Consider the following 24,901-nt stretch of genomic DNA (forward strand, 5'->3'; position numbering starts at 1 on the left):
AATTTTTTCCTTACAATTGTACATTTCCTTAGTCTAAACATTTGATATACTTTGGATGTTCTATTGTGAAAAAATGGTTTATAAGATTTCCAAATAATTGCATTCTGTTTTTGTTACAGTTTATGCAGTATCCCAACTTTTTTGCAAAGCAAGGTGGTATAAGATGACTGGAACTTGTGTTTATGGTTAAGGTGTTTATGGTTAAGGATTTTGGCTGAGACCAATTGCTTACCTTACATTAGCCTGTTAGTAGGAGAAAAAAAGTACACTTAAAAGAAAAAACTATTTGTTAAGTTAATGTGTTTAATTCATGTAGAAATGTAATAACTCAAATAACTGAATGAACAATAGATTTTAACACTTTAAATGTATAATTAAAAAATAATTGAGAAACTTCATGTTGTTTTATTTCCTCTTTGGGTCCAAGTATTCAATCTTCACATTCGAAGGAGTCTGGCTCATCTTTTTCTCCCTGTGTGGTACTACTGGCATTGGGGCCCACTTTAGAATGTAAGACACCTTTGTCCTTGCCAGAGCCAGAATTGATCTTTGTTCTTGTTTTTTCCTTACACTGCTGCTGCTTTTCTAGTTTGGACAACTTAATACAAGAAAACATACATACATGTGAGCATATAAAAAACACTTTCTTCAATACAAGTCCTTGTCCACTTACAGTAAAATGTGCAATATTTATATAATCTAGAGTAAATTTACCCATATGTTATATTGCTTAACATAAGGAAAAATACCTGTTTGGCATTTATAGGAGCAGCAGGAGACTCCAAACAAATGGTGACAGGTCCATCATTTTGAATGTGTACTTGCATGTAAGCACCAAACTGGCCATCTACAAACAAAACAAAAAGAGTATAGGTAATATTCGCTTTGTCGTCTACTTTCATTATTAAAAATGGTTAAACAAAAAAGTTTTTCATGCAAAATACATTAGGGGGATGTCTCATGGTTTATTGCTCACATACATACACACACACACACACACACACACACACACACACACACACACACACACACACACACACACACACACACACACACACACACACCAATTAATAGATAAAAATTTGATGTTCTGCTTATTATAACTATAAAACCCTAATTCAGGATATTTATCTATATACAGTGAGGAAAATAAGTATTTGAACACCCTGCTATTTTGCAAGTTCTTCTACTTAGAAATCATGGAGGGGTCTGAAATTGTCATTGTAGGTGCATGTCCACTGTGAGAGACAATCTAAAAAAAAAATCCAGAAATCACAATATATGATTTTTAAACTATTTATTTGTATGATACAGCTGCAAATAAGTATTTGAACACCTGTCTATCAGCTAGAATTCTGACCCTTAAAGACCTGTTAGTCTGCCTTTAAAATGTCCACCTCCACTACATTTATTATCCTAAATTAGATGCACCTGTTTGAGGCTGTTAGCTGCATAAAGACACTTGTCCACCCCATACAATCAGTAAGAATCCAACTACTAACATGGCCAAGACCAAAGAGCTGTCCAAAGACACTATAGACAAAATTGTACACCTCCACAAGGCTGGAAAGGGCTATGGGAAATTGCCAAGCAGCTTGGTGAAAAAAGGTCCACTGTTGGAGTAATCATTAGAAACTGGAAGAAGCTAAACATTAGGGATGCACCGAAATGAAAATTCTTGGCCGAAACCGAAAAAAAGGAAAACAAGGCCGAAAACCAAAACACCCAAAGAAATTATGCCAATTATTATTACCATTGCATTTATGGCCATGACCGTGTAACTAACCTTACTAAAATCAAGGTATTTCAATTGCATACATTTATATTAAAGTCTCAAAGAATAAATCAATTACAAATTATGAAAATATTTATTTATAGCACATTGCAACAATGCACAGGATAAAATTAATTAAAATTTAAACTTAAATGTTTAATTTAAATGCACTCATGTGTACATTAAATAATAATGTACAGGCCCTCTGGCCTGCTGAAAGGTTGTAAAATTAAATATGTTCTTGCATAAAAACAAAGTGCATTCAGAACAAGTGCAACTGCTTAAAGATACAAGAATATCACTGGAAAACTTCCTGCCTTTTCAAAAACGTCCGCCACAGATGGAGTGCGTGTGCTCGGACGGGTTTTGCTTTTCTGTGTCGTTCCTCTCATATTCAGCATAGCGATCGGGATGTTTGGATTTCAGGTGATAAATTAAACCCGACGTGGATAAAGTCTTTGCAGACTCTTGAAATTTCTCTTGAAATTTCGGCATTACATGTTTTGCAAATCGCTATCGGTGGGTCTTTCTCAGATATACTGAAATACGTCCACACCGCATACATGTTTTAGACAAGCACGAGCAGGCCATGGATTCTGTTTGCGTCATCACAACAAACTGTTTCGGCCGTTTTTTTCGGTGATCAAAGTCTTTTTCGGTGGCCGAATATTCGGTGCATCCCTACTAAACATGACTGTCAATCTCCCTCGGACTGGGGCTCCATGCAAAATCTCACCTCCTGGGGTCTCAATGATCCTAAGGAAGGTAAGAAATCAGCCCATAACTACACGGGAGGAGCTGGTCAATGACCTGAAAAGAGCTGGGACCACCGTTTCCAAGGTTACTGTTGGTAATACACTAAGACGTCATGGTTTGAAATCATGCATGGCACGGAAGGTTCCCCTGCTTAAAACAGCACATGTCCAGGCACGTCTTAAGTTTGCCAATGACCATTTGGATGATCCAGAGGAGTCATGGGAGAAAGTCATGTGGTCAGATGAGAGCAAAATAGAACTTTTGGGTCATAATTCCACTAAACGTGTTTGGAGGAAGAAGAATGATGAGTACCATCCCAAGAACACCATCCCTACTGTGAAGCATGGGGGTGGTAGCATCATGCTTTGGGGGTGTTTTTCTGCACATGGGACAGGGCGACTGCACTGTATTAAGGAGAGGATGACCAGGGCCATGTATTGTGAGATTTTGGGGAACAACCTCCTTCCCTCAGTTAGAGCATTGAAGATGGGTCGAGGCTAGGTCTTCCAACATGACAATGACCTGAAGCACACAGCCAGGATAACCAGGGAGTGGCTCTGTAAGAAGCATATCAAGGTTCTGGCGTGGCCTAGCCAGTCTCCAGACCTAAACCCAATAGAGAATCTTTGGAGGGAGCTCAAACTCCGTGTTTCTCACGACAGGCCAGAAACCTGACTGATCTAGAGAAGATCTGTGTGGAGGAGTGGGCCAAAATCCCTCCTGCATTGTGTGCAAACCTGGTGAAAAACTACAGGAAACGTTTGACCTCTGTAATTGCAAACAAAGGCTACTGTACCAAATATTAACATTGACTTTCTCAGGTGTTCCAATACTTATTTGCAGCTGTATCATACAAATAAATAGTTAAAAAATCATACATTGTGATTTCTGGATTTTTTTTTTTAGATTATGTCTCTCACAGTGGACATGCACCTACGATGACAATTTTAGACCCCTCCATGATTTCTAAGTGGGAGAACTTGCAAAATAGCAGGGTGTTCAAATACTTATTTTTCTCACTGTAAGTGTACTTAAAAAAAAATTCAAAAGCCACATATTGAGTTTAAATATCTTTCATTTTATAAGCTTATAGTGGCTGCTTGTTTAGGATTGCATGGTGGATTTCTTTCCATTCAAAAATATTCACTCATGCTGGGTTGTTTCTTTCTGTAAAAATAGCATTTGAGCATGCAAGGTAAAGCAATTTGTGTAAAATCAACATTTGTATCGCAAGTTCACAACCATGCTTAAAAAAAATCTACATAAAATATAATACAAGATTGTTTTGACATTTTTTGTAAAAAAAATTAAAAATTAAAAAAATTGATTAAAAAAATTAAATACACAAGTTCAGTTCAGTTGTGAAGTTATAAGCATCTAGAATATATAATTAATTTAAATTTCAAGTCAAGAGGCTTTTATTGTCATTCCTACTATACACAGTGGTACACAGTAAAAATGAGACAACATTCCTCCAGAACCCTGGTGCTACATTAAACAACATAGAGCTACAACACAACACAAAGCTACATAATTGTGCATCGATTGCAACCTAATTTTGTATAATAATTTAATGTATGCATAAAAATACAAACATTGAAAACAAGCATTTGAACCTAGTAAAGCCGCAGTAAGTCACATTTAAAAACCGATAAGTTAACTTTCGTAGTCGACAAATGCTATAAAAAGAGAATGGAATAGAGAAACGCAGCAAACTAACAGGCTTGATTTATAATAAAGGAAAAATATGCATTAGTTGCATAAGCATTCGCTGATAACCACAACAGTGACTAAAAATGTAATGCTGCTTTTAGATTTAGTGTTTTACTCTGTTTGCACCGTTTTAATTGAATCACTATGTTTAATTGAACCACACAAGCTTAGCTTTGCATAACTTGCAGATTACATTGTTGTTTGTTGAGTTTAATATAAAATGCTCCCATGCCTTGGATGACTTAGGACGCACACTTTTTCCTGCTGCCAGTTGACCTGTACTCTCTGCCAATTCACAAGCGACTATGTTATCTTGCCGTCACACTCACCCGTTACTTCAGCAGCCCAACTAATCGACAACAAATTTCATAATTGATTATTTCGATTAGTTATTGCAGCCCTTATTTGTTTATTTGCTTACTTACTTACAGCCATTGCAAGGGTTGATGTATTTATTTGTTACCTTTGATAAGCTCTGGTTTGTGTTTGATCCTCAACTGTTCCAGAACGCTGTTGTAGAAGGGTTGAGCAAAATCAGCATTCATTGCTAAATGGAAGTCTGGCTTGTTTCCTTTGAGTGTACACTGCAGTGTGAACTGACTCACACACAGCACCTCCAACCCCTTGTCCATGACACTGTGACACCATGCTCGGCCATTCTCATCCTCAAATAAACGCAGATTCAGGATCTTATGAACTCTGCAAATATATAGATAAACCATTTCTTTATCAATTACTGTGATATTTAAAATAGCTTGTAAAATATTTACAACTAGCTGCAAGTGGAAGACAAAAATAGTTAAATATATAATAACACTTACACATAATCTACATCCTTGTCTCTGTCATCGTTTGAAATCCCAAGCAAAACACAAATGCCTCGTCCGATAGAACTGATTTCCTTCTCCCCAGCTGTTTCACATATAAAATTCAAAAAGAAAAATGACCAATGACCTGTAGTTCAGAATACTACACACGGACTGTGTTGTCATCATTTTCTTATTATATTGTGACTCTATTTAGAGCAATTTAAATATATATATTTATATCTATCATTACTGCACACACGTTATAACAGTATTTTTTCTTACCCATTACGCTTGCTTTAGTGACTCTTTGAATGACCGCTTTCATTGTTTTGATCAAATTTCTGTCGAATGAACAGCTTAACAGTGACAACACGCTTCTTAAGGCGGAAGTAGTTTCTAATTTAAAAGTCAAACCAAAACAAATAAATTCAACATCGCATGCATCTTATTTAATTGTTAAAAGAAAACTAAAATAGGAAAAAAGTTAGAGTACATATGTGCATTTTAGTGTAATTGTATTTTACAAGGAAACAAACAAAATACCTTTCTCATAGTTCAGTGGCTCGTGGTGTTTGTGATTCCAGATCTGTGGCGCTCATTTCTTACCGGATCTGTACGCGGCATGTGGCTGATCGACCCGTACCGGAAACACGACTTGTTCTGCGCATGCGGGAAATTGCTGTCACTTCCTGTCATCTTCAATGTTAAAAGGACAGTCTAGTAAAAAGGATTATTTTGCGTTTTATGTAGAATATATCTTTAAAAACCTTAAGTTTAGAAACCCAAATGGGGTATTACAAATGTAATCTATTTAATAAAACTTTTCCATTTATTAAATTTAATCAATTTAATTCGTACAAATCCTGTTTCTGGTGTGTATCGAGTAGCCACAGGGTATTTGTGTACATTATAAATTAGTGTACATTTTGTGCCATTTTAAAACAAACAAACATATATTTTAAAAGTGAGAGCATGTTAAAAAGATGACAACAATAGATAGTTTTAAAAAAAAATAATTATAAGAGTATTATTTAACACTGTTTGAAGGAAACAAATTAGGATCATGTATGACCCTGGTCCACAGGTCCCTGGTGGTCTAGTGGTCCACAAATTCCTTTAAACACATTTAACTAAGAAACAAACAATTTAATAATAAAATACAGTAGTTATACAATAGTATAACTCTTGTTATACAATAGGTTACCTTGAAAATGACATTGTATCCAAAATAATGTCTTTTTTTATTTTTTTATCTTATTATCTTATTTTATCTTTATTTTTTTAATTTCAACACTTTACTAATTTGGCCTAGTCCCTAGCCAGGATTGCCACATTTCTCTGTTAATATATACCAGAATATATATATAATATATTGATTACCATATATTTCCAAATATCATTATCAAATTACTCAATTCAATATTTTATCAAAACAGATATACATTTTGCTTAACTTTGATGTATTTAAAGTGCATCATATGTTAGCCACAAAGCAGTGTTAGCAAAGATTATTAGCTAACATCTTTTCCCTCACAAAATAATGTTAAGAACACAAGTTAGATACATATTATTGTAAAATATAAATTTCTTATTTGATGTACTCTTTTTTTTTTTTTAATAAATAAATAAACTTTACTTCTAACTGGTTGAAAGAAAATATTCCACTACTCATTCAATAACTTCTTCAGTCTCCAAACTCTCCAGGTCTTCTTCTAACCATTAAATGATCAGGTATTTTTTCCAACTTTGCATGACTTCAGCCCTGCCTCCAGGAGCTTGTTTTAAACAATCCTCACTGTGCAATTCACACCAGCTGCCATTTCTCATTTTTTTAGGTCACTTGATTTCATTCTAAGATTGTTGAGTGATATTTGTATGAGTTGGCGTCCATCCCGGTTGGCGGAGAGTCATTTTTGCCTTCTGCTGGTCTGTAGCTTTGTTGTTGCTAATGTCTGCAGCTTGACCGTGTTCTTATGAGCAGCTTGCATAATACAGCTAGATTTTGGTGTGTGTGTGTGTGTGTATGTACAGGAGCATCTCAGGAGCATCTCATTTTTAGTAATTTAATACAAAAAGTGAAACATGTATATTATATACATTCATCACACACAGACTGATACATTTCAAGTGTTCATTTCTTTTAATTTTAATTATTTTGGCTCACATTTAACAAAAACCCACCAATCAAAAATCTTATCTCAAAATTCAAAACATTTATTGTGAATTGTTGGCCTTCTGGAAAGTATCTTCATTTACTGTATATGAACTAAATACTTGGTAGGGGCTCCTTTTGCTTTAATTTCTGCCTCAATTTGGTGTGGCATGGAGGTGATCAGTCTGTGGCACTGTTGAGGTGGTATGGAAGCCCAGGTTTCTTCAACAGTGGCCTTCAGCTCATTTGCATGTTTTGTTCTCTTGTTCCTCATTTTCCTCTTGACAATAGGAATAGAAAATCTATGGGGTTCAGGTCTGGTGAGTTTGCTGGCCAGTCAAGCAGACCAACACCATGGTCATTTAACCAACTTTTGGTGCTTTTGGCAGTGTGGGCAGGTGCCAAATCCTGCTGGAAAATGAAATCAGCATCTCCATAAAGCTGGTCAGCAGAGGGAGGTATGAAGTGCTCTTAACCTTCCTGGTAGATGGCTGTGCGGAGTAAGAACAGGAGCTTTGAGGATGGATTTGGACTGTAGTTAATGTCAACAGTCTGTTACACTGACTCAGGACAACAGTTTGCTCTGATCACCATCACTGCACATTGTTTATCTGTAATAATGGACATTTGGTGCAACCCAGATGAGGATGGGTTCCCTCTTGAGTCTGGTTCCTCTTAAGGTTTCTTCCTTATGCCATCTCGGGGAGTTTTTCCTTGCCACAGTCGGCACCGGCTTGCTCATCAGGCACAAACTTACTTATAAAGAACATATTCATTTTGTATCATCACATTATCTGTGTAAATCTGTTCATTGTTAAAAGCCCTATACTAATAAAAATGAATTGAATTGTGCTGACCTTGGACTTGATAAAACACAGTGGACCAACTGCAGCAGATGACATGACTCCCCAAACCACCACTAACTGTGCAAACTTTACAATGGACCTCAAGCTACTTTGATTCTGTGCCTCTCCTCTTCTTCCAGACTCTGGGACCTTGATTTCCAAATGAAATGCAACATTTTCTTTCCTTTCATCTGAAAAGACGACTTTGGCCCACTGAGCAACAGTCCAGTCCTTTTGTCCTTTGCCCAGGTAAGACAGCTCCGATGTTGTCTCTAGTTCAGGAGTGGCTTGGACAGAAGAAATGAGTCAGTTGTAGCCCATAGATATGTCTGTGTGTGGTGGCTCTTGAAGCACTGACTCCAGCTGCAAGTCCACTCTTTGTGAACCTCCCCAGATTCTTGAATGGGTTTCGTTTCAGCTTTTTCTACCACATTTTTCTTTCCATTTAACTTTCTATTAATGTGCTTGGATACAGTACTCTGTGAACAGCAGCTTCTTTAGCGATGTGTCTTACCCTCTATGTACAGGGTGTCAATGATCGTCTTCTAGACAAATTTCAATTCAATAAAGTAATTTGATATATTTACCTTCCTAATATACGGGAGCTCCTTATACGGTCAGTTGAGGTTGTGGAGGTTGTGGAACAAGGAGCTGCTGAGCAACTCATAAAATAGCTCACCATCTAAAATCAGAGGTTTATCCTTAAAGTCTAATGTCCAAACACTACATGAAGTGGAATCCAAATGGCACTGGTACATTTCTAGGTGTTCGGGATGTTTGTGGGCTCGGCATTTACTTCTTTAAAGGTCCACAATCTTCACGAGGAAACAACTGGAGCTGGCGCAAACTCAGGATGCCCAAGATGTGTACAGAAAGAGAAGCAGTGGAATTAGTGTAGCTGCTGTTCATAATATTAACAAGCACAAGTTGATAATGTGCATTTGATCAGATGTTTGTTTATTAATGATACAGGACATCCACCTAGTAATGCATTACAATAATCCAGTCAGTTTTTCTTTTGTCAGATGTTAATATGGTATACTGAATTATAATCAGAAGAATTTTATATATAGCTTTTTTATCGACAATTACATTAAGTTTATGCAAAGAGTTAATATTTACATTGTTTACCCCTCTATTTCAAGACCTCTGCAATTTACCCTGGCATGCTATCACTTCTGGTCCACATCCTGACTGGTGATTATGATCAATGCTTGAGGTTTGTCAGAAGTTGTGGGGTTTTGTTTGCCCACCCACCTCTTGAGGATTTTCCACAAGTTCTCAGTAGTATTAAGGTCTGGGGAGTTTCCTGTCCATGGACCCAAAATTTCGATGATTGATAACCTAATTATTACTTCTGCCTTGTGGCAAACAAAAAGCATTGTTCAACACTGTTCTTGGATGGTTGGGAGAAGTTGCTGTCGGGGGATGTTATTGTATCATTTTTTTTAATTCATGACTGTGTTCTTAGGCAAAATTGTAATAGAGCCCACTCCCTTGGCTGACAGGCAACCAGACACCTATGTTTTACCTATGGCATGACACAGGACTGATAGCGCTTACCTTTTCCTCTCCAGATGCTCCAAGTTTTTTTTCAGATGGCCCAAAAAATCTGAAAGGGGAATCCTCAGAGAAAATTACTTTACATTAATTGCTGTACCTTTTGCAGAATATCAGTCTGTCCCTGATGTTTTTCCTGGAGAGAAGTGTCTTCTATGCTGCCTTTCTTGACACCAGGCCATCCTCAGAAAGTTTTTACCTCACTATGCATGCAGATGCACTCTGCTGCCATTCCTGAGCAACCTCTGCACCCTTCTTGGGTGCCTTTTTCAGAGCAATTAAACCTCTCTTCTTGAAGATATTGATCTGATGATCCAATAAATAGTTGATTATGTGCAATCGTACTAGCAGCAATATCCTTGCCTGTGAATCCTTTTTTTTTTTTTTTTATACAAAGCAATGTTAACCTGCAAGGAAGCACGTGCAGTCATCATTTTAACAGAGGAAGTACAATGATTTCAAGCACCACTCTCCTTTTAAAGCTTTCAGTCTGTTATTCTATCTTAGGCCATGTCCACACTGATACATTTTGTTTTCATTTTGGCCTTCCATGCACACATGGTTTAGTTTAGTTTTAGTCAACGAAAATGTAGCTTTTTAAAAATGCTCTCCAAAGCGAATAAATTTAAAAACTCTGTTTTTGCGTCGCAGTGTGGACTATGAAAACGGAGGCCTGAGATTGAGACAGCAGACTTTATGATAATAATATCACAAAATAATATTTGTGTCATTTTGGCCACAGCTGTATACATCAAAAGTTCCCATTTTTTAAATGCTGAGTTTTGAGGGACTGACTTTTATTGGCATTGCCTTGGTGGTGTGGTGCAGTTTCTATTTCATGATTATTGATACTTGGTAGGATTTCCAACTATTTGGAAATGATTTTGTACCCTTTTCCTTATACAGTGAGGAAAATAAGTATTTGAACACCCTGCTATTTTGCAAGTTCTTCCACTTAGAAATCATGGAGGGGTCTGAAATTGTCATCGTAGGTGCAAGTCCACTGTGAGAGACATAATCTAAAAAAAAAAAAATCCAGAAATTACAATATATGATTTTTAAACTATTTATTTGTATGATACAGCTGCAAATAAGTATTTGAACACCTGTCTATCAGCTAGAATTCTGACCCTCAAAGACCTGTTAGTCTGCCTTTAAAATGTCCACCTCCACTACATTGATTATCCTAAATTAGATGCACCTGTTTGAGGTCGTTAGCTGCATAAAGACACCTGTCCACCCCATACAATCAGTAAGAATCCAACTACTAACATGGCCAGGACCAAAGAGCTGTCCAAAGACACTAGAGACAAAATTGTACACCTCCACAAGGCTGGAAAGGGCTACGGGGAAATTGCCAAGCAGCTTGGTGAAAAAAGGTCCACTGTTGGAGCAATCATTAGAAAATGGAAGAAGCTAAACATGACTGTCAATCTCCCTCGGATTGGGGCTCCAAACAAGATCTCACCTCGTGGGGTTTTAATGATCTTAAGAAAGGTGAGAAATCAGCCCAAAACTACACGGGAGGAGCTGGTCAATGACCTGAAAAGAGCTGGGACCACCGTTTCCAAGGTTACTGTTGGTAATACACTAAGACGTCATGGTTTGAAATCATGCATGGCACGGAAGGTTCCCCTGCTTAAAACAGCACATGTCCAGGCACGTCTTAAGTTTGCCAATGACCATTTGGATGATCCAGAGGAGTCATGGGAGAAAGTCATGTGGTCAGATGAGACCAGAATACAACTTTTGGGTCATATTTCCACTAAACGTGTTTGGAGGAAGAAGAATGATGAGTACCATCCCAAGAACACCATCCCTACTGTGAAGCATGGGGGTGGTAGCATCATGCTTTGGGGGTGTTTTTCTGCACATGGGACAGGAGAGGATGACCAGGGCCATGTTTTGCGAGATTTTGGGGAACAACCTCCTTCCCTCAGTTAGAGCATTGAAGATGGGTCGAGGCTGGGTCTTCCAACATGACAATGACCCGAATGCACACAGCCAGGATAACCAAGGAGTGGCTCTGTAAGAAGCATATCAAGGTTCTGGCGTGGCCTAGCCAGTCTCCAGACCTAAACCCAATAGAGAATCTTTGGAGGGAGCTCAAACTCTGTGTTTCTCAGCGACAGGCCAGAAACCTGACTGATCTAGAGAAGATCTGTGTGGAGGAGGCCAAAATCCTCCTGCAGTGTGTGCAAACCTGGTGAAAAACTACAGGAAACGTTTGACCTCTGTAATTGCAAACAAAGGCTACTGTACCAAATATTAACATTGACTTTCTCAGGTGTTCAAATACTTATTTGCAGCTGTATCATACAAATAAATAGTTAAAAAATAATACATTGTGATTTCTGGATTTTTTTTTTTAGATTATGTCTCTCACAGTGGACATGCACCTACGATAACAATTTCAGACCCCTCCATGATTTCTAAGTGGGAGAACTTGCAAAATAGCAGGGTGTTCAAATACTTATTTTCCTCACTGTATATGCATATTCTTATTCTAAAGATTTTATGCACAGGCATGAATAATATTTTTTTATCTACAGTTACCTTGAATAAAACAATTAAGTAAAATGAGATATATGGTAAATATAACACTTTGTGGCACAGAATAGTGCTATAGGTTTGTAGAAATTAAGATCCGTGTTCGAAATGTGCCTTTTGTTATTGTTATTAAAAAATATATATTTGTGAGGACAACACAAGTATGTAGGCCCTTTTTTGCATGATTGCGGAATGTAAATTTTATTAATTTTAAACAATTATATTAAATTCAATATTTATAGCATTTATAATAATCACATTTCAATGATATATATTTACACACACACACACACACACACACACACACACACACACACACACACACACTGCAATCAGAAATATTCAACTCCCTCACCTCAATAGACAATACAATGTTGATGAAAGATAATGAAAATAAATGAAAAAAAAAAAACTTGTGAAATAACAAACAATATTTATTGATACATATTTGAGTTATTTTGACAACAGAAGTTGACTTAACTTTGAAGTGCAAATGAAAATTGTAAGTCTTGTAAAACATGAGCATTTGCAGTAATATTCAACCCCCAGCTTCAGTACCTTGTGGAGCGCACTTTAGTTTTTATAACTTCTAACAAGCTTCTTACACCTCTCGATTGGAAACTTTACCCATTCTTCACGTGCAAAAGCCTCAACTGCAACTGCACGTGCTGCAACTGCCTTCTTCAAATCCCACCAAAGATTTTCAATTGGATTTAAATATGGTGACTGAGAAGGCCACTCCAGGACACTCCAGCATCTTTTCCCCAACCAAGCTTTGGTTGATTTGGAGGTGTGCTTGGGATCATTGTTTGTTGGAAGATCCAATGATTACCAAGGTTTAATTTGTCAACAGAAGGCATCACGTTCCTCTTTAAAATGACCTGGTATTTCTGGGAATCCATGATGCCATGTACACAAGTTATATATGCATCACAGCTGAAGCAAATGAAGGATCGTTATAGAGTTCTCAAAGGCTTAATGATGTTTCAGCTCTACTTCAGGCCATAAAAACTGTCAGAAAGCTTTAAAATCAACAATATTATATAGGGGTTAAATAATTGTGACATGGCAATCTTAACAAACTATACTGTTACACACAAATACTACATCATACATTTTCTGTGGTTATTTTATGTATCACTAAACTCATTAAGAAGCCATCCAAAGCAGAATCCTGCACTTTAAAAAGATTTTTTATTTATAAATCCTTAAATCTCTTTAGGGGTTGAATATTTCTGATTGCAAGTGTGTGTGTGTATATTATATATATATATATATAGAGCACCTTTTCCACAAATTAACTAAGGCATTTAAAAAAAAGCAAACATTATTTTGCAGAAAACACACTGATCAAAATTAGAGAACAACAGTGACTGTAGCATGGAAAAAGATTACAACAAAATTTTCTGAAGGTTACAACAGTCAGCAATTAGTAAGAAGTGTACAGGCCACTGCTCAGAATGACTTCAGCACATCACATTACTTCACATCACATCACATCACATCACATCACTTCCGCACATCACACCACAGGACAGCTCTAGTCTCTCACACTGCTCTGGTGTGATTTTGGTCCACTCTTCTTCCAGTCTCCTCCACAGTTCGATGACTGTAGTGGGTTTCATGGCCATAACTTTGTCGCCAAGGATTTTCCAGAGGTTCTTTATTGGGTTGAGATCAGGACTCTGGTCAGGCCATGTCATTATTTTAATGTTTACAGTTTCAAGGAACTGCTTTACCTGTTTTGCTGTGTGACATGGAGCGTTGTTCTGCATGAACACTGCGGACTGATTGGGTGATGAACGCAGGGAAGGAACCATATGTTGTTGAAGAAGGTTCTGATAAACATGCATTCACTCTGCCATGTAGCTGTATAAGAGGCCCAACTTCTGCTGCAGAAAAGTCTAGCCTTTTGATTCTTTCTGCTAATGAGAGGTTTGGTCACTGCAGAGTGGGCTTTCAGTCCAAATACTCTTATACGTCGAGACACTGTATGACGAGACAGATCCTTACCCTGTTCAGCGCTGAACTGGTGAGCAATTCCAGCTGCAGTGTGGAAACGATTGCCCATTGAGATCCTCTGCAGTATCCTGTCCTCTCTTGTATTTGTCTTCCGTGGACGACCAGCCTTCTTGGCGGACTTGAATGAGTTTGTGATGTTGTAAAGATTCAATATTCTTGAAATCACAGATTTGAAACGACCTAACTTGTCTTGCTATGGCTGATAGGGTCATCCCTTTGGCCTTCACCTGGACAGGCTTTCAGTCACTTTAGAACGGCCCACCATCTTGCAGAGTCAGAGAAACTGGAAGTTAGGCTGCCACTTAAATAGGGGTTGACAGATAATCAAGGAAATTAGCATCAGGTACCAGATTAACACCAATAACTGGGAGGTATCTAAAAATTTTCTCTAATTTTGATCAGAGTGTTTTCTGGAAAATAATGTTTTTTTTTTGGAAATGCCTTAGTTATTTTGTGGAAAAGGTGTTCTGGTAGCATGGTATAGACAGGACAAAAATTATTTTTTGTTCTCTAATTTTGATCTCCAGTGTGTGTATATATATATATATATATATATATATATATATATATATATATATATATATAAAATGCTGTACACTTAATGGCCATTGATTTGTGGACACCTGACCATCACATCAAAATGTCGGCCTTCCCACATTTTTTATGGCAGACACTAGCTATTATGAACAATTAGAAATTGTAGATTATTTTTTAATAAACTTTATAATAAATTTGATTGATGAATTTACTAAATTGTTGGCTTAGTATTAGATAACCTTAGTTTTCCCCCAAACAAGAGAACCCCAATTTTCACATTTGATATTAATATTTATAATGGAACAAAAAAAATATACAAAATATTACTTAATCACTCAAACATCTTTATTTGTTCCAGTCATTGGAGTTTAGTTGGTAATTTTTTACAATTAAGCTGTCTACCAATCATAATTAGACCATTGTCAGATCTTTATGCTTGCCCATTTTTCCTACTTCCAACACAAGTTTTATTAGCTGAAGTCACTTGCTAGTGGTTTTAATGTTATGACTGATTGGTGTATGTTAATTTTTATAAACGAATGGTTTGCTGGTTTTGTTCCCAGAGGTGGCAAAAGTACACACATCCTTTACTTAAGTAGAAGTACAGATACTCATGTTTTGAAATAGTACTGATTAAACTTTTTTACTAAAGTGAAAGTAAAGAAGTCTTGGCTCTGACATGTACTTAAGTAAAAAGTAGTTTGTGTCGCCATTATGAGGGAAAAACCCACAAAACGCCACCTAGAGGGTTAATTGTGTAAAACATGGCGGATTTTGTGTTTGATTTGAGACTTGGCGCATAAATAAAACAAAAGTTTACTGATTAAAAATATTTTTATCTGGAGTTTATTTTATATCTAAGTAAAGAAAGGAAGTCGTGGATAAATGTATTTTTTCCGAAGGTTTTAATCTCCCGTCTTTTATATTTAGATATTTATTTATGTATTTACATTTTTTATAAAAAATGGTAAAAACAGAAATGCGCGCTGAATTGATAGCGTGTTAATAAAATTTAGTGCCGTTTAAAATAATTTTAATTTTGACAGCCAAATATATATATATATATATATATATATATATATATATATATATATATATATATATATATTTTAATACAAAACGAATTAAAAATGTTGTTACCGAATGAATGTGTCCAGGCGGAACATCCACATATAGAACACAAGCAGAGAAAAGATGATGATGATCATGAATGTGTCTGTTCTCAGTCATGTTTCCATCACTGAGTCCCTCTGTCTCATCCACATTAACCCCAAACTTCTTACTGCCTTCTGCCCTGCTGATTCTTAGCTTCGTAAAGTAGTCTACATCTGTGGTGAGTGAGAGTCAGGACTTTATACACCAGCGGATTGAAAAAGACGCGCAGTAACAGGAAATCGGTTGTTCGGCTGAAATCAGCGTGCAGTGAAAATAAAAAAAATAAAAAAATTTCACCAAATCAATGGATTAAAACTAAAGTAACCAGCCGGTTTTGAAAATGTAAGAAGTAAAAAGTACAGATATTTGTGTAAAAATGTAATGAGTAAAAGTAAAAAGTTGTCTAAAAAATAAATAGTGGAGTAAAGTACTGATACCAGAAAAATCTTCTTAAGTACAGTAACAAAGTATTTGTACTCCGTTACTTCCCACCTCTGTTTGTTCCCCAAAAGAAAAGCCTGTTGAAATACAAATAGTTTAATAGTTAACATTTACATTTAAGGCAATTGACAAACAGTTTTGGGCAACGTTACTTTTTAAAGTAATGCATTACAATATTGAGTTAATCGCCAAAAAAGTAACTAATTACGTTACTTTTTATGGAAAGTAATGCGTTATATTACTTTTGCGTTACTTTTGCGTTACTTGTATCTCTTTCACGCCTTACAGGTGTAACAGGTGTAATATAGATAATTGCCATTAAGAAATAAGTTATATTAGGGCAAAAGACATTTCTTAAACATTTAAAATGCTTAATAACTTCTTAGAGAACAATAAGATGATCGACTAAATTTTGACCACAAGGCTGAACACTTTCCAGTCGCACTTCTGTACACTGCTTTGCAATCTGAATTCGCCGTCAGAAATGTAACTATCGTTCGTGTATATAAGGTTAAGGGTGTGGGCTGCACACCGGTGATGTGGAGGGAGAACATACCTTTCGCTGTCATCTCGTAAAACATCGTGCAATTCCGTAAATATGACCTCGTCCTCGTCTACATCATTCTCTGCTTCATCATCAGCTTGAAACATTCTGAACGCTTTTACAAAGTTCGCGCTATTATCAGTGACCGTGGCAGTTTATCTTCCCACAAAGAGCAAATGAACTGTGAATTTGCTCTCTATCTCTGCTGGCATCGTACATGTGTCTCCCACGGAAAACTTTTATTCTGAGCAGTCCATAGAGCTGCAGTGGTGGAAAGTCGGCAAAAGTTTTCTATATTTCTGTCTCCATTTCCATATATGCAACATTGCATAATGTTGCATATATTCAACATTACACACACACACACACACACACACACACACATCTGTAGTGCTGTGCTTTGCATGCAGATGTTTTTTTTTTTTAAGTGGTATTTTTTGCAGTTGACAAGAGCTTTTCACCAACACATAATCTACACTTAACCATTATTCCTTTCTCCTTTTTCTCGACTATTTCAAAATAATAAGAATACTTCCATCACAGTAATGTAATGCTCTGGTTTGCCATCTCCGCTTCTGACCAGCTTCTGTTCCCGCTGCTCGCACGTATGAGTGCGCGATTCTACGTGACTACGTTCATTTTAATTCAGTATTTATTTTTTTATGCAAAATAATTTAACTGAAAAGTAACTCGCATTACTTTTTTTTAAAAAGTAACTCAGATATTAATGTGTACATTTATAAAGTAAGATAAATATATTTATAAAGATACAATTATCCTATTTATACAATTGAGCACTTGAGGGTTAAGGGCCTTGCTCAAGGGCCCAACAGTGGCAACCTGGTGGTGTGGGGATTGAAACACAATATTTTTATATAAAAAAAACCTTTAGAAATATAGATATTTTTGTATAACATAAAAAAAAATAATAATAATTATAACAACTGAATTATTATGCAGCGCTTCAGCTGCCTTACCGAATGCTAGGCTACCTGGGAACATTCCAGCGTCAATCAAGTCAAGCTTTCTGTTGATGTATTTAACCCTATTGTACAGTTATTGTGAAGCCCCTCACAATGACAAAAAGAAAAGTTGATTCTAAAAACAGAGCCTTTCAAAACCGAAGGGATTCTGAGTATATGTTTACTGACACTGCCGGTAAACCCGTGTGTCTTATTTGTGGAGCAAATGTGACTGTAATTAAGTAATTCAATCGAAGACGGAACTACGAGACAAAACATCAGGATAAGCTGAAAAACCTAAATGCAGAGCAGAAGATACAGAAAGTAGAAGAGTTAAAGAAGAATCTGACATTTCAGCAGACGTTTTTTACCAGAGCAAAATCAAGTGAAGCTGGTGTGAAAGCAGAGGAGAAATCAGAGCTGGTTATTTACCCAGGGAGAGTTTCTGAAGAGCTGCATGATGCATCCAGCTCTGCCTCCTGCCTTTTACTCAATGCCACTGTCTCTAATCCATACACCATTGCAGGTCTCACCACAGTCCTATAAACATTCCCTTTCATTCTTGCATTCTTCTATCACAAAGCACTCCTGTCACTCTTCTCCACCCACTCCACCCTGCCTGCACTCTTTTCTTTACTTCCCTAACACACACTCCATTACTTTGCACTGTTGACCCCAGGTACCTGAACTCCACCACCTTCTCCACCTCTTCTCCTGCAACCGCACCACTCCACTGCCCTCCCTCTCATTTATCATCCAACCTTCTCTCTCTCTCATTTTCCTCCTTCATCAGCTGCTCAAAGTACTCCCTCCACCTTCTCAACACACTCTCCTTACTAGTCAACACATTTCCATCTCCATCCTTTATTGCTCTAACTTGCAGTACATCCTTCCCAGCTCGGTCCTTCTGCCTGGCCAATCGGTATAAATCCATTTCTCCTTCCTTAGTGTCCAACTTCCTTTCTATTTCCAGTTGTCACACCAAGTACTTTTCTAGCTGCCTCCCTCATCACTCCTGCAGTTGTTTCCCAATCATCCAGCACTTCTTCACCACCACTGAGCCCCTGTCTGACCTCTTCCCTGAACCTCACACTACACTCTTCCTCCTTCAGTTTTCACCAACTTATTTTTCTTTTAGTCCTCACTCTCCTCCTCTTCTTCTTCGCCTTCGCCTTACCATCTTACAGACCACCATCCGATGCTGTCTAGCTACACTGTCCCTTGCCAACACCTTACAGTCTCCAATCTTCATTAGGTTGCAAAGTGAACTGTGCACATCTCTGAACCCGTATTGAACTGAAGCAATCGATCAATCACTATCAATCAACGGCTCAATAGTCAGAGCCCTCGCCCAGACGAAACATTTACACCAGCTACTTAACACGATGTATTCTATGAATTAAATCAAAGTCTGCTAATATTACAAAATAGTTTGAATGATCACAATCATATCAATGAAATAACCCCAGACTTAGTCGAAGCAATAAAACAGTTGAACGAAAATTTACATTACACACATGCAACACCCCACGACATATTCTATTATCTAAATCAAAGTCTATTAGGGTTAAAAACAGTCTTAATGAACATAACATCCTACCTATTAAAATCTGCATTAATAGCCACTGTGAATCAGTTGAACTAGAGTTTATCCTCAACCACTGCAAACAGCTTTAATATTCCATCAAGTCCAGCACCGGTTCAATAACAACAACAACGACGACAACAACAACAACAACAACAACAACAACAAAGGTTGTTAACTCCTCAAGACATGTTTTGTAATCTTAATCAAAGCCTCTTTATAGTAAATTACAATCTGGTCAACTTAACTCACCCCTCTGCCAGTGTTTGTGGAATTGTTGATAGGCATCAGAACAGTCAACATATGTCAATCAGGGTTGGTGGTGTTGTTAAAGTTTAATCACCTTTAAGAAATATAAGATTTACTTAGCTTGCCCTCTTACCAGGTCAAGGCCTTATAACTAGCTTAAACTAGCTTAATTAGCTTGCTCTTAAAATAAACACAACAGGAGACCGGTTAGAAAAGACCACCATGTTTATTCATTAGACCCAGAAGGGCCCATGTGGGTACAGACACTCAAGGGAAAACACTCACAGACAGGGAGATAGGAGCCAGAAGACTCAAGAAACCTGTAAGGAAAGGGAGATTCAAAGGGAAGGACAACAGAAGGTACTTGATCAGGCTCAATCATGATGACACTGGCAGGAGAGGAAGGTGCAGGAGAAGGACTGCGAGGAGAAGTAGGAGAATAGGATGGAGAGCCAGAAGGATAAGGAGTTGGGGAACGAAGTGGGGAGTCAGGCGCAGTATCAGTGTCAGAATCGTCATGAGCAGGACCAGCAGGAAGAATCACCACAGGATCAGTCTGAGTGCCCACATCCATGGAAGAAGGAGGGGAAGGGGTAAAAGAGGAAGTGTCAGGAAGAACCGGGTCATCAATAGGATTGACCAAGTAGTTGTTCAAATCATCAAGCAGGCGACCAATCTGGAAGTGGCGGTAGGAAGTGGAAGAAACCCTAGGGTAGGGACTTCCAACGGAAGATTTACGCCTGGTAGTCTTAAAACGAGCTACAACACATAAGAAAAAGGAAGGTCAATGGATAGCCTGGTGGCAAATAAGTAGGAAGGAACCAGTTCAACACAGTAGGTGCTGAACTAGTGCATAAGCCAAGCATAAAAGCAACAGCAGTATAATCAATTATAATATTGGCAAAAGCGCATAAGGGCCTAAAGATAGAAGGTCTAAGGACTATAATAACCATAGAAATAAGAATAAAATGAGAAGAGACTTACGCATAATCAAAGAAGAAGAAAATAAGAAATAATCCAAGCAAACTGAAGAGCAAACCAAAACGAAGTTGCTTCAACGAGAGCTGAGACCAGAATGAGGTAGTTAGAGTGAGTTTTAAAAAATAAAGCCCTCAAAAAGGCCGGAAATAATGGGATATAAGGAAAGAAGGTCACGTGGGGAAATGACGACAGGAAAGGGAAGAACCAGGAAGAACCAGAAATAATGGGATCTGAAACAAACCACGTGATGACTAGTAATTAGTGGGAAGGGCCTAAAAACCAGGCAGTAGGAACATAATGGGATTTGACCCAAAAATTATGTAAATCAAGGAAGGAAGCGCCGACAGGCGCCTGCACATAAATAGGAGACGAGTTCAACAGTGGGTGCTCTTGCTCAGGCACTTGTTCCTTGGTGTGCAGTTCGTGCTACAGCTGAAGCAACTTCGAGACCGGTCTGAAGACTTCTATTACAGGATTTTAGTTGTTACTTTCATTTTTGGACGAGCTCTACTTTTTGGAAACTACCTAAGTCTTTTTGGAGGAGATCACCCTAGGTGATTCACCCATTGGGGTTGTTGGGACTTTCCTTTTGAAGCGCTTGCAAGCATCTATTATTCTGTGAAGAAGCTTTGTTTGGTGATTGATCTTCTCTGCAGAGAAAAGAAATAAACTTATATTTTGCTGTCCTTCTCATCCAAGCCTCTGGGCCTTTTATTGGGAGTTCTAACCGAGTTTTGTGGAAGCTAATTGGTAATAAGGGTAAACTTGGAGCACTCCTGAGGTGTTTGGTCTCAGAGGGGATTCTGAGATCCGACATTTTATTGGTGCCGAAACCCGGGAGCTTCTCCAAGGGATCGAACCAGGTAGCCTGAAAGCCTGATCCAGGGACCACTTACCCAGCAGTCGACAGAAGCCGGCCCTAAAACAGAACAAGGTAAGCAGACACCTTTTTGAAATATAAAGTCTGTGTGATTTGATATATCTGTGGCCTGCTGTGGTGGGGTGGCCCCGGAGAAGGGTGGACGGCGCCTGACCCAAAGCTAAGAACCTAGTTAGGGGAGAAGGCTTGGATTGTGGAAAACAGCAAATGAAAACTAGTTAAAGATAAGGTATAAAGAATACTGACGGTGAAACAGTCAGGGCTGACGGTATAGTCAGGCACTGCGGTATAGCAGTGGGATATAAAGAATACCAGCGGTGAAACAGCTGGGGCTGACGGAATAGTCAGGTACTGCACGGAACCAGTGGTTTGAATTACTGGCGGTGAAACAGCCAGGGGCTGCATGGAAGCAGTGGTTGGGGGGCCCCCGGTGTTATAACAAAGTGTGTATAATAATTGATTGAGCTCAATGTGGTAATGATATTAATGTGTTAATGTGATATGAAAATGCAAATGTGGTATTAATGTGTTGTTGAATGTTGGTAAGCTGTGGGGAGTTTGAAAGAATTCAGAAAAAGAAAAGTGGCGGGACGAGAGAGTGTGCTGGAAATAGAGACAAGGGGAATTAGGACACATTTCTTTGACGAGAGAACATATAAAGATATTAACGGAAGAGAAAAGTGGCAATCAGAAAAAGACATAGGAGAAAAATTGTGTGACCTGACAACGTTTTATGGATTACAAGAACTAGGAAGAGAGTTTCCGCAGGAAGATTGGATAAGAATAATCAGAAGTGTGTGGCAATCCCGAGTGTTAAGCCCAATACTCCGCACGTTGTTAGAACTACCCGAACCAGGCCAGGCAAAGATACCAATTCTAGAAGTAGTAAGAGGATTGTGGGACGAAGACGAAGTGCATACTGAAGAGGTAATAGTGGTAGCAGGAAACCAGGTAGACGAAGAGGGTGCGCCCATAATAGAGCTGGTAGTGGTGCGACCGGAACAACATAACCTGTGCTCAAGTTTGACTGCTACGGTAACCGTTGAACCGCGAGTGGTGCAGTGGGAAAGGGGGGCGGCAACTTCAATCCTAATAGACAAAATAAACTCATTAGGAAGACCAACAAGAAAAGACCCATATAGAAGTGGTGTAACAGTGAGAAAGATACAGGCAAAATTAAGTTGGAAAAATACCAATCTAGGGCCTAGGTCAGACGCAACAAGGGCGAGACAAGGGTGCATGATGGAGAAAAAGCAGTTCACTCCACTGGTTACACCAGTCTGCATAATTATAAATCAGCACAAGGATGCGGAGAAGGAGATAAAAAAGTACATGAAAAAGTGGCATGACCGGACAAAGGGAGGGTTGCAGTGGCCTGAAGAAGGATCATTTAATGGAGAAAAATGCATGAAGCTAAGCGCCTTAATTTCTGCCAATTGGGCTGAACATGGCTGTGGGACTTGCGCTTGTGCTATCGTCTTATACTCCTGTGTCTCTGGATCATACTCTACCACTGCATACCCTGATCTGTTTCCTTCTAGCGTTCGATAGCATGATCCATCTACAAAAAATGTCCACTGTGACTTCTCCAGTGGTTCTGGCTCTAGATCTGATCGCGCTTTCAGAAATTTTTCTGATTCTTCCGTGCAGCTGTGCGGTGTACCGTCACTGGGTAACACCATTCTCTCTGCTGGATTTACTGTGTTGCAGCGTTCTATTGTCAGTTCTGGTGATGACAGGATTACGTCATACCCTGTCCTCCTTGCGTTAGTTATTACAAATTTCTGACTGGTCAAAAGTGCAAATAGTGCATGTGACGTGTACAACGTGACTGGATGCCCCATTGTAATGGATGAGGCTTTTTGGTAGGCAAACGCTGCTGCACTTATAGCCCTATAGCATGGAGGCATGCCTTTCTCTACCGTGTCTAACGCGGTACTAAAATAGGCAATGGGTTGGTTCCCCATCCCTTCTTGGTGTTGCATCAACACTGCTGATGCGAACCCTTGCCTCTCTGAGACATATAGGTGAAATGGCTTGCTGTAATTTGGACATGCCAAGGCTGGAGCCGAAGCCATCGTATTTTTTATCAATTCGAATGCCGCTATTCCATCTGATGTCCACTCTAACTTTGCACTAGGTTTGTTCTGTCCTGCTGCCTTTATCATGTCTCTCAACGGTTGTGCTTTTAGTGCAAAGTCGCATATCCATGGCCTGCTAAACCCTGCCATGCCCAGGAATGACAACATTTGGCGCACGTTTTCCGGTCGTGGTGCATTCCTTATCGCTTCTACATGGGTAGGCGATATTTTTCGTGTTGTTCCCTCTAATACCCTTCCCAGGTATTCCACTTTTCTGCTACAAAATTGCAGTTTTTCCTTGCTTACTTTATGCCCATTTCCTGCCAATGCTTTTAGTACAGTTATTGAATCTTTCAGACATTGCTCTCTTGTTTATGAGCAAATGAGCAGATCATCTACGTACTGTAGGAGGCGGCTTGATATCTGCAGATTTTGTAGGTCCCGTGCTAATACCTGGTTGAAGACAGATGGGCTTTCGCAGTACCCTTGGGGTAAACGAGTATAAGTATACTGCCGACCTCCATACGTGAACGCAAACAAATGGCGTGAGTCCGGGTGCAGTGGGACACTAAAGAATGCTGAACATAAGTCTATCACCGTGTACCATTGGGTACTTTCGGGAATATTTGACAATAGTGTGTGCGGATCTGGGACCACTGGCGTCTCAGCAACCACAATTTGATTTATTGGTCTCAGATCGTGCACTAGTCTCCACTTATCCGAATTAGGCTTCCGTACCGGAAAAATAGGGGTGTTGCAGGGACTCTGAGTCGGGATCAATACCCCTGCTTCTACTAACCCTTTTATTGTTGAGCCTATTCCCTCTATAGCTTGTTGTGACAGAGGATATTGTCGTTGGTATGGTAAGATGGCTCCAGGTTTGATCTGAATCTGCACTTGCCCTGATGACTTAAAATAAATTATTTTGATTTTACCTCTCTTTACCCGATCAGTCACCCGATCATCATTTATCACGACTTTGAGCTTCAAGAGAATTATTTTGGCATAATTAGAGCAAAAGTATTACTGGTCTTTGGGTGCCTGTTCTCCCGTTCCGAGTCAATGTCAAGCTCATTTTCCCTCTATGTCGAACATGCTGTGAGCAACAAGAACAAAAGCTTTGGGAACACTGATCAGGAAAGAGTGTGTACATGTACTTGGTCTTCTATTAAAATAGCAAAATAAAAAAATAAAAAATCTTCTCCTAATTTCTGTGTTATTAAATCACTCACATTTAATTATTCTAATATTCGGATCTAATCCGATTCTATCTTGTACATTGTGAACATAAAGAGATCACGTTCT

At 38.5% G+C, this 24,901-nt stretch overlaps 1 protein-coding gene across 1 annotated transcript; it reads right to left on the reverse strand.

Annotated features, from left to right (window-relative positions):
• Positions 1-283: 283 nt before the first annotated feature.
• On the reverse strand, positions 284-5,712 carry dtd1 (D-aminoacyl-tRNA deacylase 1). Its single transcript, XM_046852858.1, has 6 exons — positions 5,596-5,712; positions 5,335-5,448; positions 5,065-5,155; positions 4,707-4,942; positions 750-847; positions 284-598 (listed from the first exon to the last, which is right to left on the reverse strand). Exons 2-6 carry the CDS (start codon positions 5,375-5,377, stop codon positions 431-433), a joined length of 636 nt encoding a protein of 211 aa, XP_046708814.1. The 5' UTR covers positions 5,378-5,448; positions 5,596-5,712; the 3' UTR covers positions 284-430.
• Positions 5,713-24,901: the final 19,189 nt, after the last annotated feature.

The sequence above is a fragment of the Silurus meridionalis genome, chromosome 1 (genome assembly GCF_014805685.1).
Source record: "Silurus meridionalis isolate SWU-2019-XX chromosome 1, ASM1480568v1, whole genome shotgun sequence".
NCBI lineage: Eukaryota > Metazoa > Chordata > Actinopteri > Siluriformes > Siluridae > Silurus > Silurus meridionalis.